The 22,020-nt window shown below is 33.1% G+C and overlaps 1 protein-coding gene across 1 annotated transcript; it reads left to right on the top strand.

Moving 5' to 3' along the window:
- Positions 1-929: 929 nt before the first annotated feature.
- LOC134230107 (fibroleukin-like) lies at positions 930-21,623 on the top strand (the record flags this gene model as incomplete). The annotated part of the gene is made up of 5 exons (XM_062711892.1): positions 930-1,163; positions 4,062-4,198; positions 4,636-4,732; positions 5,300-5,467; positions 21,520-21,623. Coding segments are annotated over 5 exons (740 nt in total), but the record flags the coding sequence as incomplete, so codon positions are not given.
- Between the last annotated feature and the right edge of the window lie 397 nt (positions 21,624-22,020).

Raw genomic sequence — 22,020 nt, 5'->3', positions numbered from 1 at the left:
GACATTAGTAGTAAATCTCTAAAATATAAAGAAATCGTAGTATTTCCTAATTGCTTAGATAGCATGAGACTTTGTTTAACTTTCTATTTAATTCTATACAAAATTATTCTGTTCAAATTTTAACCTTATGACAAGTTCGTATACAATTCTTCCGCTATGTGTGGTAAATGTTATTCAAGTTACCAATTAAAATGTAATTCTTTGAGAATTATTGCTGATTTATGAAGATAAATCGTGTTATTCATCCTTAACAATTAAAATTAAAACACTAATAAACGAGTACATATCTCCCCTGCATTTCCAAAAACCCATTTCTATATTAAATGAATTTTACTATCAGTAATATTCAAATACTTATTATTGTTATAATACTTTTAAAAATACTAAATGGTTTTTTTTTCTTTGTTATTTTCAATCATTCTCACAAATAGATAAATAAAATATGTAGAAATTTCCAATTTTCTGAAGCAATCCTTGTATGTATACGATCTATAAATTGGACGTGTACAACGGCATTATGTTTCAAAGCTTTTGTGAAATTTCATTAAATTTCATTCAGTGTTATAAAAGGTGTTGTGGATTAGAGATGGGTTCCCCAAATCTTAAGAGCCTGACGGACAGAAAGAAGAATGAACCGGCATCGTGATTATATTCAACGGATATCATTTAAAATATAATCAAATGTATCATTTTAATAATTAGACCAAGATTCAGTCATTCTTGTTCTAAAATCGATCTACCAGAGATAGTGATATACGTAACAATCAGCCAATCACTGGTACGGAATGCATTGAGGCTTTTATATTTAAACCAGCTAGGGTGAAAATTAGCTCGCAATTTCTTTACAGAAACCGTACAACTAGTGTAATACACAGATAACAGTATGAACAGGCTTTGGTATGTCTTTTTAATTGTTGCTTGCTTTACAGTGCCTCTCGCTGCCATGTTCTCTCGGATATATGCCAGAAACATGGACTTTGACGATAAAAAGTCGGAACAAGAACATTTAAGAGAGTATTCCATATCGTTCAAAGACTGCACTGAGAAGTGTCAGAAAGATTGTGGTGTGTTTGGTTATAATGATGGATTGAAGAAGTGTCGGCTCCACAAGAAACTCCACATGTCGTCAACATCAGAGGAGGAGGGCTGGAGATACTTTGATTGTGTGTATTATCATTTATAGATATTGTTTTGGGAAATGAAAATGATAACAAACAGTATTCATACTCCAAACTCCATTCAAACAATACAAATGAAATGCAGATCAAATTATGACCTCTAAATCAGAAGTGGGATCAGGTGCAACGGAAGGGTTAGCAATCTTGGCGATCGGGCTCCTTTACATCAAAGAAATAACGATGAGAACGTTTAACATTTTATGTGTAAATAATGGCTTTTATAAATCCCTGAAAGTGCAAGAAAAGGATCTTGGGCTATAGTTGTATAGGTGGAAAAGTTGTCTTACAGAAAGTATTTCCTCATCAATCTAAAAAAATATCAATATACGGTAGTATTCTTTCTCAGATTAAAGCATTACCCCTATTAAGTCGAATTTGAATTCTTATTTTTATATATAGATTTGCTTTTTGCTGACATGAGTACTGGATAAAAATATTTTGAACTATAAACTATTAAAAAATCATATTTAATCAAAGCATAATTCAGAGCAAATCCTTAGACGGAGACCTTGATGTGAAATAAAATTTTGAATTTCAAGATTTCTCCCAGTGCACATGCGATTTTCTTCAAATATTTTTTTTATAAAAAAATTTGTGGAATAATTTTAAATAGTGAATAGTAAATAGTGATAGTAAAAGGTGATTTTGTTTGCGTTTTTGTTTGCGTTTCTCTATCAAAATTTAAAATTTTATCATTTTTTCCTAAAAATATCATTTATTGAAATTATTAACGTTAAAGAAACACAAAAGTACACGTATTGCTTTGTGAATGTAAATGTATAGTACTCGTATTACTTTGTGAATGTAATTCCAGCTTTTGTTTAGTTTTTCTTTTCTCATTTGTATGAATTCCGGAACTAGGGGATAAAATCTTGAAACTGACAAAACGTTTTCAATTAATACGGGAGCAGAATATCCAAAACAGTGGTAAAACATTACAAAGCATTTGTATGCTTATAATGGCAACTCTCTTTTGCTTCTGTGAATTCAACCCTCGTGTCAGAAAAAAATACATTTAAGTCACTCATGTCAGAAAATATCATTGACGACCATTCGATTGGTTGTTAGGAAGTATTTATGCTTAAATTGAAATAATCATGGCTAGTTAAAGTATCTTATACAGGAAATTATTATTCTGCCACCGCTTGAAAAGCGGAGAGGTATAAAGTGATCGGGATGTCCGTCCGTCTGTCTAGCTGTTCGTCCGTCTGTGTCAATTCCTTCTCGAGTATCCATCTTTTATTATCAATTACTTTTATATCACTGAATGAAATTTAATGAAATTTTTACAGAATCTTTGTTACATAATGATATTGTGCACATCCCTACTTACTTTTTGATCGGACATATATTTCGGGTTTACTATAGCAAACGTTGACACTGCCATTCTTGATATTGAAGGGTACTACTCTCTTATCCGAAACTCCTCCTACACCACAGGATAAATAAAATGATATTTTCGCGCAGCACTGTTAAGGCCTACTATGAGAAATCAACGGAAAATAGACATGCAAAAAGTGGTTTTTTTTAAAACTGAAATTATTTTAATTAAGCTGTTTTATTATCACAGAACTGAAACACTTATGGAAATAGCATAGTATAACCCACTCTGTACTGTATGAAGTTTGGTCCTATCAATGGACAGTCACGTGATGAATGCATAGTTCGTGTACTGAATGTAGGTCATGAACAAATTTCAATATCGCAAGGGCATACCCTAGTTGAAATTAAAAATTCAAGCTATTAATTGTTTCTGCATAGTTCGTAGGTTCTGAAAAGTGCTGCTGCTTTGAATAAAATTCTAATTTTAATAGTTAAATTTTCAGGTAAATAAGCCAATGTCGAAATATGTTTGACTTTTACCAAATATTTTGTATACTTATAAAATCACGCCCTCGATTTAAAGAAAGCAGCAGCACTTTTCAAGTTAAGAAAAATATCCTTTATCTATATTCAAAAAATGGTTAAGATCTATTAAGTGTATGCCCTTGCGAAAGTACGACTTTATGAGGCATCTCATTGTAAATATACGTAACTTGTACTTAAAAACACGACATAATTAATAAAATACATTCTCTTGATAGTCAATGAATAATCGCACTTAACAAAGGATATGCATTGTATTAATCGATTTTTTTAAAAACTGTAAACAATATTCCGTTTAATAATAAAATGCATTTTTCATTGTTAAAAAAGATTCATCAATCACATGCAATACGTCATTTTTACCAAAATGACGTCATATTTACAACTTAATTGCGATAAGTGTTTTGTTTATAACCAGCTACATAGGATTTAACTAGCAAAATTTTTAAGATGCATTGATGAGTTTTATTGTTGTTTTTTATGCTAATACAGTTACAAAATGCAAATTATTTCATTTTCAGGAATTATGAGAAATACATGAAAGTCATATTTTTGTATGACGTCACAGTAAACTTTTCGCGTATAAATTAGGCCCCGTCATCTTTTTTCAAGCCTAAACAATGCTACGCACAGATTCCTTATTATAAAATGCCATTTTGCACTTCCTATTTTACTTCCTGAATTTGACACTTTTCGTGTCTCCAAGAGCAAAGCATGGACTTAATCATTATAAGCAAATGGGGGAGGGGACAATATCATTTAGTGATCTCAGTGCTCATAGTACATCTAGTTCTAGTACTGCTTAGCAAATCATTTCAAATATTACATGGATTTTTAGAAAACATTTTTTAAGAATAGCAAAACAAACTATTCACAATAGCTTTTGTTTCAGTTTTCAAAGAATTCTTATTTGATCATAATATGTTTGTGTGCCTATATCTTGTAATGTGATATACAGAATACTAGAATACGAAATATAAATACAAAATAAAATCATCTATTTTTTTCTTGTTTTAGTTCTCGCTAAAGACTGTCAGGATATTCTTTATCAAGGTCTCAATAATAGCGGCGTGTACGATATCTATCCCTATGGGATCCGCTCCATTCCTGTCAAGGTGTTTTGTGACATGTCTACAATGGGAGGGGGATGGACGGTGTGTTGTTTATTTATACAGCTTTTTAAATAATGTATACAGTACACTTGTAATTTGATTAAGATTTTATGTTCCCGAGGAGATAGGTATTTTGTATCAACCAGTACTTTGTTTTTGACTTATTAATCTGGGGTTCGGACTTTAGATTCAACCTGTAAAATAAATTAGATTGGAATTCTTATTCAGAGTGCGAGAGAGTATATTTATATAGTATACCCCTGTAATTCGATTGAGATTTAGTTTGTTAATTTTGACAATTAAATATGCAAATTTATTTAAATTTATATTTGATGTTCTTCTGGGTAGGAATATATAATAATTTAATGAATTTCTTACTAAGGGGATGGTAAGAGAACAGAAGCCTTTTCCACTTTAAAGTTCTAATGCAAATATATCTTAATTTTCAAAATAATTCAACTGTTATATATCTTTTCAAGACAATTCAAAAACGGATGGATGGATCGTTGAGCTTTGACAGGAACTGGATAAGATATAAAATTGGGTTTGGTTCACCGGAAGCGGAAGTCTGGATTGGTAAATAGTAATCTTTGATCCGGTTCCAAATAAAGCAAACACCTTTTTTTTTAGGAAAAAAAACTTTTAAAATAGTTGCGAATGAAGGATTAAATTTTAAAATTACTAGTAGTAAAAACGTATTGAAATGTACTGGAGATTTCTATTGACTGTGTGTTGTTGATTTCCTAAATAAGATTTTGTAGTTCACCAATTTTTAAAACAACTAAGATACGAATTTGATATATTTAACAGGGATATATAAATAGTGACTTAATGCATATACTTCCTTAAAAATCGTCAGAAATTTTCTAAAGCTAATTTAGTTCATGTTAATAAAAATGATTTTAAGAACATTAAGACTAAGAAAAAACATGCTAGTGACAAAGAAAAGCAAGAAGTGTTTTTTTTTTTAACGGACTCTTTTCTGTTTTAAATATTTAAAATTAATGTTGTATTTGATATATTTCTATTCAAATAATTTACTCAGTAATGTTTTTTTTTTTGTAAATTTTACTCACATAATTCGTCTGTTAATATGATTGCAGCATTAGAATAATTGATTGATTTCAATATATCTTGATACAGGAAATGACGTCATCCATCAGTTAACAAAGGAAAAAACCTCATCCCTTTATGTGACCATAACTCTCCAGAATGGTACAACGCTGTATGAAATGTACGACCGATTCTCTGTTTCCAACGAAGCAGGGAAATATCAACTATTTCTTGCAGGAGCTGCCACGGGAACTTTAGGTAAGTGTATTCAACTTAATTTCATTAAACTGGATAAAAATCACGTATTTTATCCTAAACTTTTTATTATGGAAAGATTAATAAGTTGTTGTATACAGTCAATAATACATAATCTTATTTTATACTTTGTAGAATTTTCTGATTCCTTGTTAATTAAATGTTTTTAACATTTCATAATGTCATATGTAGGTAAATTCACAATTTTTGGGGACATAGAATTAGACATTGCTAAGTAGTAGAAAATTTACGTTATATGTTCTAAAATCAGAAAAGATGATTATGGGATAACATTAGAATTATTTGTAACTAGAATATCCAGTAGCCAATTTTCAATTTAAAAAAAACATTTTTCGCCGAAACTTGACTGAAATATTGCTGACTTGGCGTTTAACAATGATCAATCAAAAACATTTAATCTTCCATTTAACGCCAATTCCCTTCTATTTATATATGCTAAAATTTCATAAAATAGGTAAAAATTCTAAGCTTTATAAAATGTTATATGCATTTAGGCTGAGATTTAGAAAGAAATATCGCAATATAAGTTGCTTGTGGGGAAAAGGTACGTTATATTTCTAATGTGAACATTAAGTGTATGTTGCATAACTGTTCAGTAAATTGTATACTGTTAAATGAAAATGAAATAAATTAAGAAGATTTATAATAACACTTATTCTTAAATTGTTATACTTCTAGAAGATTTGTAGTGTATACATTATACATGTATAGACGTTTCGCACGGTGTTGGTGTCAGTTTCGGTAACGTCAAAATGACGTTATTTTACGTGAAGTTCTAGAAAATTTATTTGACGTTACTTTTTTGCTAACATTTTTATGGAGGAAAAATAAAAACCCAGTAATGCGGCCAATTTTATAATGCAGGTAATTGAAAACACGTGTCATTAAATTATCTGCACCCTTCTGCATGCATATTGCGGGAGGAAAGTATGAGCATGGTTTGCCTTATTTAAAAAAAGAAAAAAAAACTTGGTTGATATAACAAAACTTGTTCAACATCGCATTTTAAATTTACATGCCTTTTATTTTATTGAGATAAATTCAAAAAAATTCCATATCAGTAGGCCCTAGAATCTTTCCTTTGTTTTCAGTCAATTGTACGATTGTAGATATGTTGCTGATTTAGCACTCAATTATTTTTTTTTTTTTTCGTTCAAAGTCCTATCCCGTCTTGTAATGAAATTCAATACATTTTTACTACATCCGACAACCCCTAACCCTTATTCAATATTGGATTATTCAATGCAATGCGCCATGTATAGAAAATTTTATACCAGCATAAAATAGAGTTGACACTTTACTGTGAGTTAATTCAAATTTGAAATCATATCCTTGCATGAATTTTGGTTTGTGTGATTTTTTTCTCGTGTCTTTATTCGAACTCTGAATAATACTTTTGTACCGATTCTGAGAAGGATTTATACCGATACAGTGATGAAGTATACACTGCACATGTTTTACTTTCATATATAAATGCAGCTTTTAAAACTTAAAATTATTTTTCTAATTAATCATTATTGGTATGTTTAGAAATTAGAAAAATAAATTCTTAAAATGTAAGTCATTTCTGGGGTGTAGCATTTTAACGTGACGTTTATGCCGTCAAATTCAATATGACGTATAGCTACATGTAGTGCATATATGTAAGACGGCAATTGTTATTAAAATTTAAGGCACTGCAGGTCAAAATTCTGTCTAGAGATCTTTTTCTTAATAACATGGCAACATTTTGTAGAATTTAAAATAATTGTCAACATCAATTTTTCATCCAGCATTACAAAATTTGCCATTTTACGAATCTTACAAACTTTGTGACACACCATCTTAGTTAATGTCCCCACAATAAATCGGCTTAATATCAGAAACCCAACATACATATCAACACAAAATTTCAGTCTTATTTAAAATATAGTTCCTTGCACACAAATAGGATCATTGACATGCCATTTCAAAACTGATTTTGCTCATGAAATTATTGTTTTAAGTTACCGATGACATTTCATGTTCCTTCAAAATTTCTTCGGATAACACTTATCTACATTCCTGTCTTGCATTTTGAACAACACGTTCACAACATTCGGATTGGACAGAATCACAATCACAATTAAAACTTTACATCAGTTACAGCATATTTTGAACTTTTCTGCTAAATTTGATGTTTGTATTGTTTGTTTTATGGAAATTATCAATATTTTGCTATTGCGTGTGCGACGCTCCTGTTACCTATCTACATGCGTTTTTGACGTAATCGATTGAATAGTCGAATTAATATATTTGATAGTTGGATTTTTTTAATCAATATTTTTGTTAAAATGTATTTAATATACAATTACCGACCGAATGATATATAGTTTTCATATAGTGAATTGTTTTAAAATTATGGAAATAGCGCATATGCCGCCGTAATAGTAATTATTGACTTTTTGACACCAACACCGTGCGCGACGTCATATATTCTAAAGACAAAGTATCTACTAGATCCTTTTTTCCACATATCCTTTTACCAGTGACCTTTATAAAAAACATGTCTTTTTTTAAATTAAACTCTTATGTGAAACAAACCAAGCAAAGATTGTTCGTCACATTGGAAAGGATGCAAAAAGAACTACACAATGTTTTGTATTGTATATTAAAGATTTACATGCCGTACATAAACACCGATTTCTGTGAAAAACAAAATGATTTGAGACACATGGAGGGTAATAAAAAATAATACTTTTTCACAACAGTTTACAAAAGAAGTCGTAATAAAAAAAAACAATTAAGTAATATCTTATTAAGAATTAGGCCTTTTCAGGAATAATGATAGCTGAAGTGTATAAACAGTATATAAATGTAGACATGCGTGTCCGCGGGAAATTATAGACAGCAATAATTAATGAAAGTTAATATTATAGTGTTATTAAACTTATATTGGTGAACATTGGCTTGAGTTGGCTGTTCAAATGCACGACCTTGCCAATATTCATCAATATAAGTTCAATAACTCCTTTATTATATAGCAAAACTTTTCCACTTAATTTGTAATAACTATTATAACTAAAAAAAGCAAACTAAACTAAACTAAACTAAAATCATTTTTTAGATATCGGTTTTCAAACTAAAGTCTGTCCTGTAATTATAAGCGTTCAATATCGCATCATTCCGATGACCCTACCGAGCGATATGATTTGCTTATTTAGGTTTTAATGGGTCTAATACGTACTACATTTTTAATAAATAATTTTTATTTTGTGTGAAAATTAAACACATCTTACCTAAATGCCACTTCCTTTCGTTAATTTAGCTTTGAGAATTTGACCAGACAACTTTTTTTGTTTACAACAGGCGTTCGATATTGAACGCGCGTATTAGGAATGTTTCGGGCAGACTTGTATACGTAATACAAAGTCAGCGTTCAATAAAACGTGAAGATATTGAACGCTAAAATTCTCTAGATATTTGGTAGTATTTTTTCAGAGACTATTTATCAGCTATAGAAAAATAAAGGAGTTATTGAAATTACATTGGTGAATATTGGCACAAGTTGGTTGTACAAATTTACGAGCTTGCGAGTGCATTTGTATAGCCAACGAGTGCCAATATCTAACAATATTAATTCGATAGCTCCTTTATTACATAACTAAAACATTTGCTCATAGTTTGTTATAATTATTTCAACTTAAAAACTCAAATAAATGATTTTTTTAGTATCGGATTTCAAATTAACGCCTGTCCTGTAAGTGTTCAATATTGCATCATTCCGATGACCCTACCAAGCGTTAAGTTTGCTTATTTATGTTTTAGTGGGTCCAATACGTACTAAATTTTTAATTAATAATTTCATTATTGTGTAAAAATAAACACATCTTACCTTGATGCCACCTCATTTCTTTACTTTGCCTTGGAGAACTTGATCAGACGACATTTTTTGTTTACAACGGGGCGTTCGATATTGAACGCTTGTATTCGGAATGTTTCAGGGATACTCGTATACGTAACACAAACTCAGCGTTCCATAAAACGGCAAGATATTGAACGCTATATCTCTCTAGATTTTGGTAGTATTTTATCAGAGATTATTTATTAGCTATATAATAATAATATGAACTCATATTAGTGCATGTTTGCACAAGTTGGCTGTACAAATGCACGAACTTACAAGTGCATTTGTACAACCAACGAGCGCCAATATTCACAAATATAAGTTCAAAAACTTCTTTATCATAAAGTTAAACATTTTCTAATAATATGTTACAATTATTCTAGCTAAAAATCTGAAATAAATCATTTTTGTGGTATCGGTATTCAATTTGATTTGCTTAATTAGCTTGTAATTTGTCTAATTCGTTCTTAATTTTTTAATAAATAAATTCATTTTTTGTGTAAAAAATAAACAAATATAACCTAGATGTCACTTCCTTTCTTTAATTTAACTCTGAGAATTTGACCATGCAGACGACTTTTTTGATAACAACGGGGCGTTCGATATTAAACGCTCGTAAGGAATGTTTCGGGCAGACTCGTAATACAAACTCAGTGTTCAATAAAACGTCAAGATATTGAACGCCCAGTTTATTTAGATTTTTGGTAGTATTTTATTAGAGACTATTTATAAGCTATACAAGGAGTAAAATAATGTGTCATAACGAGTAGATGATTGATTTTGATTACATTAATTACTGTATAGCGGGTTTTATCTGCTCAAAGGTATGCCATTAATTTTGGCGTAATTAATTTTAGCCGACACAGAGCTTCAGCTATTTACAGATATAAACTTAGAAGGGAACTTACAATTTTAACGATTAAAATTTTAGCGGACTATCATCAAAACGCCAAAATAAGCCAATATTAACACCCCCCCTAAAATAACCTAAAATGACTCCGCTAAAAAATATCCCAAACAGCCCACCTCGTTTTTCTTGTTTGTTTATCAATCTAAAAGAAGCGACGGAGTCAGGAAATGAATATTTAAATAGAAGCAATACTTTCCTTTCAAGATGATAAATAATTTTAATTTGACATCTTAATAACGCGTTCAGTTTTAATTATGTAATTAACATTATTTTCGTAACTTTTATTAGTAAACAAAATATAGTAATTCCCAACTGTATTTCAACTGACGCAAGATATAGTGTGTATAACTTAAAATAAATACTTTTTTCTCTTTACAGCATGCAAATCCATCTGTCTTAATGTACCTCAGTATTATTATCGACTAGATTGAATATATATGAACCCATTACCTCTATGATATATTTCCTGTCCATCTATAGGAGACAGTTTGTTAGACACAGGTAATATCTATACAGATCTGTCTGGAATGTCCTTCTCCACTCCAGACAGAGATAATGACAGATTGACTGAAGATGACTGTTGTGTCTATTTATACTGTTATAATATTGTATTACAGGAGACAGCATGAGAAGATAATGACAGATTGACTAGAGATGACAGTTGTGTCTATTTATTTTTTTATAATATTGTATTTCAGGGGACAGCATGAGAAGATAATGACAGATTGACTGGAGATGACTGTTGTGTCTATTTATATTGTTATAATATTGTATTTCAGGCGACAGCATGAGAAGATAATGACAGATTGACTGAAGATGACTGTTGTGTCTATTTATATTGTTAAAATATTGTATTTCAGAAGACAGCATGAGAAGATAATGACAGATTGACTGAAGATGAATGTTGTGTCTATTTATACTGTTATAATATTGTATTACAGGAGACAGCATGAGAAGATAATGACAGATTGACTGAAGATGAATGTTGTGTCTATTTATACTGTTATAATATTGTATTACAGGAGACAGCATGAGAAGATAATGACAGATTGACTGAAGATGAATGTTGTGTCTATTTATACTGTTATAATATTGTATTACAGGAGACAGCATGAGAAGATAATGACAGATTGACTGTAGATGAATGTGATGTCTATTTATACTGTTATAATATTGTATTACAGGAGACAGCATGAGAAGAAAATGTCAGATTGACTGAAGATGAATGTTGTGTCTATTTATACTGTAATAATATTGTATTACAGGAGACAGCATGAGAAGATAATGACAGATTGACTGAAGATGAATGTTGTGTCTATTTATACTGTTATAATATTGTATTACAGGAGACAGCATGAGAAGATAATGACAGATTGACTGAAGATGAATGTTGTGTCTATTTATACTGTTATAATATTGTATTACAGGAGACAGCATGAGAAGATAATGACAGATTGACTGAAGATGAATGTTGTGTCTATTTATACTGTTATAATATTGTATTACAGGAGACAGCATGAGAAGATAATGACAGATTGACTGAAGATGAATGTTGTGTCTATTTATACTGTTATAATATTGTATTACAGGAGACAGCATGAGAAGATAATGACAGATTGACTGTAGATGAATGTTATGTCTATTTATATTGTTATAATATTGTGTTACAGGAGACAGCATGAGAAGATAATGACAGATTGACTGGAGATGACTGTTGTGTCTATCTATATTGGTATACTATTGTATTTCAGGAGACAGCATGAGAAGATAATGAAAGATTGACTGTAGATGAATGTTATGTCTATTTATATTGTTATAATATTGTATTACAGGATACAGCATGAGAAGATAATGACAGATTGACTGGAGATGACTGTTGTGTCTATTTATATTGTTATAATATTGTATTTCAGGAGACAGCATGAGAAGATAATGACAGATTGACTGGAGATGACTGTTGTGTCTATTTATATTGTTATAATATTGTATTACAGGAGACAGCATGAGAAGATAATGACAGATTGACTGGAGATGACTGTTGTGTCTATTTATACTGTTATAATATTGTATTACAGGAGACAGCATGAGAAGATAATGACAGATTGACTGAAGATGAATGTTGTGTCTATTTATACTGTTATAATATTGTATTACAGGAGACAGCATGAGAAGATAATGACAGATTGACTGAAGATGAATGTTGTGTCTATTTATACTGTTATAATATTGTATTACAGGAGACAGCATGAGAAGATAATGACAGATTGACTGAAGATGAATGTTGTGTCTATTTATACTGTTATAATATTGTATTACAGGAGACAGCATGAGAAGATAATGACAGATTGACTGTAGATGAATGTTATGTCTATTTATACTGTTATAATATTGTATTACAGGAGACAGCATGAGAAGAAAATGTCAGATTGACTGAAGATGAATGTTGTGTCTATTTATACTGTAATAATATTGTATTACAGGAGACAGCATGAGAAGATAATGACAGATTGACTGAAGATGAATGTTGTGTCTATTTATACTGTTATAATATTGTATTACAGGAGACAGCATGAGAAGATAATGACAGATTGACTGAAGATGAATGTTGTGTCTATTTATACTGTTATAATATTGTATTACAGGAGACAGCATGAGAAGATAATGACAGATTGACTGAAGATGAATGTTGTGTCTATTTATACTGTTATAATATTGTATTACAGGAGACAGCATGAGAAGATAATGACAGATTGACTGAAGATGAATGTTGTGTCTATTTATACTGTTATAATATTGTATTACAGGAGACAGCATGAGAAGATAATGACAGATTGACTGTAGATGAATGTTATGTCTATTTATATTGTTATAATATTGTGTTACAGGAGACAGCATGAGAAGATAATGACAGATTGACTGGAGATGACTGTTGTGTCTATCTATATTGGTATACTATTGTATTTCAGGAGACAGCATGAGAAGATAATGACAGATTGACTGTAGATGAATGTTATGTCTATTTATATTGTTATAATATTGTGTTACAGGAGACAGCATGAGAAGATAATGACAGATTGACTGTAGATGACTGTTGTGTCTATCTATATTGGTATACTATTGTATTTCAGGAGACAGCATGAGAAGATAATGACAGATTGACTGTAGATGAATGTTATGTCTATTTATATTGTTATAATATTGTATTACAGGATACAGCATGAGAAGATAATGACAGATTGACTGGAGATGACTGTTGTGTCTATTTATATTGTTATAATATTGTATTTCAGGAGACAGCATGAGAAGATAATGACAGATTGACTGGAGATGACTGTTGTGTCTATTTATATTGTTATAATATTGTATTACAGGAGACAGCATGAGAAGATAATGACAGATTGACTGGAGATGACTGTTGTGTCTATTTATACTGTTATAATATTGTATTACAGGAGACAGCATGAGAAGATAATGACAGATTGACTGAAGATGAATGTTGTGTCTATTTATATTGTTATAATATTGTATTACAGGAGACAGCATGAGAAGATAATGACAGATTGACTGTAGATGAATGTTATGTCTATTTATATTGTTATAATATTGTGTTACAGGAGACAGCATGAGAAGATAATGACAGATTGACTGGAGATGACTGTTGTGTCTATCTATATTGGTATACTATTGTATTTCAGGAGACAGCATGAGAAGATAATGACAGATTGACTGTAGATGAATGTTATGTCTATTTATATTGTTATAATATTGTGTTACAGGAGACAGCATGAGAAGATAATGACAGATTGACTGGAGATGACTGTTGTGTCTATCTATATTGGTATACTATTGTATTTCAGGAGACAGCATGAGAAGATAATGACAGATTGACTGTAGATGAATGTTATGTCTATTTATATTGTTATAATATTGTATTACAGGAGACAGCATGAGAAGATAATGACAGATTGACTGGAGATGACTGTTGTGTCTATTTATATTGTTATAATATTGTATTTCAGGAGACAGCATGAGAAGATAATGACAGATTGACTGGAGATGACTGTTGTGTCTATTTATATTGTTATAATATTGTATTACAGGAGACAGCATGAGAAGATAATGACAGATTGACTGGAGATGACTGTTGTGTCTATTTATATTGTGTTCTCTATTCTCTAGTACCAAAGACAGTACAGGTTCAATTCAATGTCCTTTATTTATATTCACATAGAAATCCTTCGATGTGTCTGACATAGATTGACTACAAAATAAATTTAAACATAATGAATAATAATACTCAATACTAAATGTACACATAATATAACCTTTTATCCATAGAAATCATGACATGAAAAGCGCTCCTTACATTTAACTTTGTAAACATTGATATTATTAGAAACTCCTACTTCAATTAAACGAAACGAGTAAATATAAACAGCCGGCAGCATGTAATAAACAATCAATAGATAATTACCATGATGTATGTCTGGTACTTTCAATAACTTTCAGTTAAAACATGTAGAACACAACTTTACACTGAATATGGCGCTCGTGCATTTTTGGTAAACATCATAGTAAAGTATCATTCGGATAAATTTGGAAAATAGAGAAATCGAAAGTTACGGACTAAATTGGAATTCGAAATAAAATAAAATATACAGGTTGTCCATTACACCGGCCCCTAAATGTGTTTTTACAAAAACATATTTCTTAATAAATCAAAAATGGACAAAACAATCATCTAAAATGAGTTCAATCACTTTACGTTTAACTGCACGGAGGTTCACTGATTTGTTCTCTCTTTTTCACAATCTGTTTCCAAAAGAAGACAAAGCTTTGTGACTGGTCGCGTGAGAATGGAAGACACTGTCTTTATCCTTGCAACGCGCACAACATCATACTTGTCCTTTATCACTTCTAGCACTCTGCCAAGATTCCATGTGTTTCTTGGAGTGTTTTCCACGATGAGAACTAAATCACCTTCTTGTAAGTTTCTTTCCTGCTTCAGCCACTTCTGCCTCTGTTGGAGAAGGGGTACATATTCTTTGATCCAACGCGTCCAAAACACATCAGCCAAATACTGTATCTGTTTCCATCGACGTTTTGCGTAGTTGTCCGATGCATGGAAAATTCCAGGGGGAAAACTCTCTCCTGATCGCATGAGTAGTATATGATTTGGCGTTAGTGCACAAAGGTCATTTGGGTCATTTGAAGCTTCTGTAAGAGGTCGTCCATTCATGATGGCTTCAATTTCACAAAACAAGGTTAACAGTCCAAATGAATCGTTTGTTCATGCAGAACAGAATACATGATTTTCCTGACTATCCTAATGAGGCGTTCCCATACTCCTCCGAAGTGAGACGCAGCTGGTGGATTAAAGCTCCATTCAATTCCTGACTGTAATAATTGACTAGAAATTCTGTTCGTATTCCAGGAATTCAGTGCTGTTCTTAGCTCACGTTCTGCTCCTACCAGATTTGTTCCATTATCAGACAGTATATAAGTTGGTTTTCCTCGACGTGCAATAAGCCTTCGAATGGCGTCAATACAGGAGTCTGTATCCAAGGAAAAGGCAACCTCTAAATGTACAGCTCGAGAAGATAGGCAAGTAAATATGACACCATATCGTTTTACTATGCTTCTTCCTCTTTTAAGCTCAAACGGACCAAAATAATCCATGCCCACTCGAGTAAAGGGGGGGTCATCAGCTTTTAGTCTCTCGCTGGGAAGGTCCGCCATTTTCTGTTTCAAAGCAGGTGCCTGATATTTTCTGCATATAACGCATCTGGAAATGATTGACTTCACAATTGATGACATACCAAGAATCCAATATTTCTCACGGATACGTGCCAGCGTTGAATTTTTCCCCAAGTGTCCGACAGATTTATGTGCTTCCTCTGCTATCAATCTGGCTAATACAGACTCTTTAGGAATAATTATTTGATGTTTACTGTTTAGAGTTGTATCCAGTTTCTTAAGTCTACCGCCTACACGTAGAACTCCATTATGAACAATTGGGTCTAACTTGGCTAGTTTTGATGACCTTTTCACAACTCCATTTTCACTTGAATTCAAGTCTTTAAATTCTTGGGCAAAATACTTCATCTGCACATACTTCAAAATGTTTGTTTCTGCTTTGTCAAGAATGTCTGCATTTAATGAAGGTCTTTCAGTTTGTTTAGCATTTTTCAATCTGTCATGCTTCTCCTTCATTTCCAATTCTTGTATTTTCTCTTCTGTAAATCCCTTTGATACCATTCTTGATCTCTGTTCACTTTTCCTCTCTGCTATTATTTTGAGGTTTTCTCGTGCTAAGAGTAGCCATCCAGTCACTGTTTTCAGCTTCTTCCATGAAGAGAAGTGCCGGAGTAATCTTTCCATTCCTTCCACTGTTTCTGTCTCAACTGCTGTGTTGACACTCTCCTTAATTTCAGCACTGTCAATTTCTAACAAGTCACTAGCGATTTCAGTAGATGGCCATGAAACATCTGGTTTCCATAAAAACTCAGGGCCGCTGAACCATGATGCTGAATCTAGAAATCTACTCACTACTGGTATTCCCCTTGATGCACAGTCTGCTGGATTTAATTTCGAGGTGACATAGTGCCACTGGTTGATTGTAGTTGCTGCATGAATAATGGCAAGCCTATTTGCGACAAATGTTTGAAAGCGAGTTTTCGTGTTCTTTATATAACGAAGAACTGACATGCTATCTGTCCAGAAGTAAACTTGATCAATTTGGTAATCCAACTGTTTTGTGACTATCTTGCATAATTTCACTGCTAAGGTTGATGCCGTCAACTCAAGCCTCGGTATTGTCACTGTTTTTAATGGTGCCACCCTTGATTTCCCAAGAACAAAGGAACAGTGGATTTTTCCAGTTTCACTGACGAATCGTAGATATATCACAACTCCAATTCCGACTTCACTTGCATCGGCAAAACAGTGCAACTCCTGACATGTCGTCTTCCCAAAGTCCTGTGGTTTGTAGCATCTTTCAAGTGTCACATTTTCAAGTTCCTTTGCTTGTGTCAGCCAATTTTTCCAGTCCTTTAGTTGACTTCCTGTAATCTCTTCATCCCATCCAACTGAATTTTTGCACATTTTTTGAAGAAGTGTCTTTGCTGTCATCACGAAAGGTGATACGATACCAAGAGGATCAAATATTGAACTCACTATAGATAGAATTCCTCTTCTGGTCATTGGCTGATTTTTAATGTTTATCAGGAATCCTAAACGATCACTGTTAACAAGCCAGTACACACCTAGTGCACGTTCCACGAGTGTTTCACTTTCACCTTCAAGGTTCCATTTCTGCACATCTTTGGCTCGATCTTCTTCTGGAACAGATTCTAACACTTGTTTGGAATTACTTATCCATTTTGTCAGATGGAAGCCACCTTTACTACAAAGTGTAGACAGATCTTCAATGAGTAACGCTGCTTTCTTCTCTGTATCAACCGAAGACAAACAGTCATCTACATACATGTTCCTGAGTACTGTGGTCACAACTGTAGAGTCAAAGTCAGAACCATATTCTTTAGCTGTCTGCTGTAGTGCATAGTTACAGCAAGTAGGAGAGGAAGTGGCTCCAAAGATGTGAACTTTCATTCTGTATTGTTCAGGGCTGGCATCCAGATTGCCGTCCTTCCACCATAGAAATCTTAGACAGTCTCGATCTTGTTCAGGGATAGATACTTGGTGAAACATTGCTTCAATATCTCCTTGAATAGCAACTTTCTCCTGACGAAATCTTAAAAGTACACCAAGTAAACTATTTGTAAGGTCGGGTCCTTGGAGTAACTGGCTGTTTAGTGAAATCCCCATATAAACTGCAGAGCAGTCGAACACAACTCTGATTTTCCCTGGTTTTTTATCATTATAAACTCCATGGTGTGGGAGGTACCATACTCTGCCGTCCTCTCTTTGTAACTGACTCTGGGGAACAGGTTCCGCATATCCCTTCTCAAACAGTTTGTTCATAAAAGTCACATAGTCATTTCTAACCTTTGGATCCCTTATCAGTTTTTTCTTCAGACTCTCAAGTCTCTGAAATCCCTGCATGATATTGTTGGGTAACTGAATCAAAGGATCCTTAAACGGAAGTCCAATCGAGTAATGACCATCTCGAATGTGAATCGATTCTGAAACTTGAGTTAAGAAGCTCTTACCTTCTAAAGAGTTTTCTTTCACATCATCTTCAAGACGTTCTGGAAAGTCATAGTTTATGGAATCTTTCACCATTTTTTCTAAGTTTCTGTCTCTTTCCTGAGCATCTTCTATAGCCACTCTGTTTACGTCAAATGTATCTGATGCATTTTCCCTTATGACATTCCATACGATCCATCCTAGTCTAGTCCTTGTTGCATGAGGAGAACCGCTTGGCCCAGCAATTACCTCGAATGGAGAGTAAGCATCAGGTACATTATTCCCAATCATAATTCCAATTTCTGCATCAATTTCAGATGTTTGAATCGTTGACAGATGTGGCCACCGTTTTAATTCTTGCTGTGTTGGAATGTGTTCCTTTGATACGGGCATGCATTCTTTCGTGTACACATTTGGTAGAGTTATAATATGCTCCATCGAAAGTCCACATACTTGCAACCCACTGACGACGTACGTGTTTAGTTTCTGGGAATCCCCCATTGTTTTTATGGTGATTTGTTTCTTCTTCCCACTTGCTCCAAGTCTATGCATTATGTTTTCTGTACAAAATGACACACTGCTGCCAGAGTCAAAGAATGCATAAGTTTCTATGCTATATGGTTTATTTTTCAGTTTTACTCTCACTGGAATAATCGCCATAGCACAGGTTGTTTCTCCGGCCCCTTTATCACTAAAGGCACTGATCTGAGGTTTAGAGATCTTGCATGTAGTTTTGACATCCGTTGACACAGGATTAATGTTTTCTTCATCTGTGGGTTTTGCTACACATTTCGTAGGGTCATGTAGGATCGTAGGGTGACGTCTGCTGCATATGGAACACTGAAGTCTAGCTTTACATTTTTTAGTAACATGGCCTTTCCTAAGACATCCATAACACTGTCCATTATTTCGCAGGAAGTTGTATCTATCTTGAAGTCCTTTGGTTACAAACTTCTTGCAGTCATTCAGTGCATGGGTACTACTTTCACAGAATTCACATTTCTGTTCTCGTACTTTAAAGTCTTGTACATGTACTTCACTTGTGACATCAGTAGACGCGACAGCTCTCTTCTGGTTACGATCCTGATTCTTGGAATTTCCACCAATAGATGCGTTACCATATGTGGGATCGTTCGATTTCTTAGCTTCTGTTTTCACAAAACTAACAAAGTCTTTAAACTTCACTGTTTTCTTGGTTTCCTTAGTTTTCAGCACAACATTTCTCCACCTATCATGCATATACACAGGAAGTTTTGTCATAAGTCTCTTTATATTATCTGAATAGTCTAATACAGAAACACTATCGATGCTTTCAGCTGCATTCTGACACTCCACCAGGAACAAGGAGAACTCATCTAGCATCTTTGCATCCTTCACTGCTGGCCAGTCTAACGCCTTCTTTATGAATGCTGTTGCGATTACTTCATTGTCTCCGTACCGCTCTTCAAGTTGATTCATAGCTGCTGTGTAGCCTCTGTCTCCCGACATATGACTAAATCCAGACACTACTCTGTGTGCTTCTCCGAAAGTCAATTGTTCCAGATAATTCATTCTTTCATCATTGTCTTTAGTATTCGTTACAACTTTAGTATTGAATTGTCTGATGAAACGTCTGTACTCTAATGGATTTCCTCCAAATTTCCTTATTTCTGCTACCGGTTTTCGGAGATATTGTACGACACACTGTATAGTGTCTGATTCAGATATCTGTGGTTTTGTTTTGATATCAAGGCAATGAAGGTCAAGTGGAGGAATTTCTTCACGCTTGGGTGTGAATGTCTCTGCATTCGGATTCAAAGGCCTCTCAAACAAGGACGGTACTGACGCAAAGTCACTATGAAACAAAGGCGTTTTTGGCGTTGGTTTTGGCGCTAATGTTCTAGGATTAACAATATGAATATAAGAATCAACATCACACAAATCAGCATCCTCATATCTTTCATATTTCTGAAGAACTTCTGTTTTAGCATTCGCAATAGCGATATTTGTATTCAAATCCAACTCTTCTTCTTCAAGTTTTAGTTTCACCTTTGCTAACTCTAGTTCCTTCTTATGTGAAAGTGCCGCTTTGCGAGCTTTCAACTCAGCTACTCTTTGTTCCTCTTTAAGGCGTTTGGACGAAATACTGGAAGCTATAGATGTGTGAGACTTGGACTTTTGTGATTCCTCCTTAATACTCTGGTGACCGTAGGAAAAGAACTCTTCTATTTCTTTCTTGAAGTTCATGAGGAACACATCATAGTCATATTGAGCCTTAAGCAATTCTTCTTTCTCATTCTCGTCAATAAATTGAGGTACAAGTTCATCAAATATCACAAGAAAATGTTCATAATCTTCAAGCCAAGAAGCATACTTTTTTCTTACTGTTTCTGGAGATTCTTTATCAGAAATAAGCTGTCTAATCGCACCAATTGTTAACCTCAGTGTTCTGAAAATGTTGTTGTACTGTTCATGTTTATATTCTCTTCCTTTTTCAGTCAATTTTCTGTTTCGTGTTCCCGGTTCTGTTTCTTCTGTAGCAGGCATTATGCTCATAACCTGGACCGTTCAGCGACGGAATCACGTCAATGTTGTGTTCTCTATTCTCTAGTACCAAAGACAGTACAGGTTCAATTCAATGTCCTTTATTTATATTCACATAGAAATCCTTCGATGTGTCTGACATAGATTGACTACAAAATAAATTTAAACATAATGAATAATAATACTCAATACTAAATGTACACATAATATAACCTTTTATCCATAGAAATCATGACATGAAAAGCGCTCCTTACATTTAACTTTGTAAACATTGATATTATTAGAAACTCCTACTTCAATTAAACGAAACGAGTAAATATAAACAGCCGGCAGCATGTAATAAACAATCAATAGATAATTACCGTGATGTATGTCTGGTACTTTCAATAACTTTCAGTTAAAACATGTAGAACACAACTTTACACTGAATATGGCGCTCGTGCATTTTTGGTAAACATCATAGTAAAGTATCATTCGGATAAATTTGGAAAATAGAGAAATCGAAAGTTACGGACTAAATTGGAATTCGAAATAAAATAAAATATACAGGTTGTCCATTACATATATTGTTATAATATTGTATTACAGGAGACAGCATGAGAAGCCACGATCTGTCTGGAATGTCATTTTCCACTTGGGACGGGGATAACGACGGGTGGAGTGATATTAAGTGCTGCTTACAGTTACACTAGAGGAGGCTGGTGGTTTAACCACTGTCACCACGCCCACCTTAACGGCCCCTGGTCCTCCTCAGACTGGGCTGCCCCATGGTCTCCCACAGTACAGAGTGGGACATCTATAAAGGGGACCACCATGATGGTCAGACGTAACTAGGTAAACATCATTATATCATAATAACGCGGTTTTTTTTTTCTTTTTGTATTTCCATGATTATGGTTATTTGAGGTGTTTTTTTGGTTTTCTTTTTTTAATGACAAATATGCTTTTAACTCTATGAAGCATTAGTTTGATTCTTATTTTTTTCCTAATTTTTAACAGATGACAGACCATCCATCAAAAAAGTCATTTATGATAAAGGAGATGGTTTTGAATTAATCATCATCACGGGGTCCTTTTTAAAAAATAATG

The sequence above is a fragment of the Saccostrea cucullata genome, unplaced genomic scaffold, assembly GCF_032062105.1.
Source record: "Saccostrea cucullata isolate Sc308-1 unplaced genomic scaffold, CSIRO_AGI_Scuc_v1 ctg9881, whole genome shotgun sequence".
In the NCBI taxonomy this organism is placed as follows: domain Eukaryota; kingdom Metazoa; phylum Mollusca; class Bivalvia; order Ostreida; family Ostreidae; genus Saccostrea; species Saccostrea cuccullata.
Note: the sequence above shows the minus strand (reverse complement) of the source record. Positions and strands in the feature narration are given on the sequence as shown.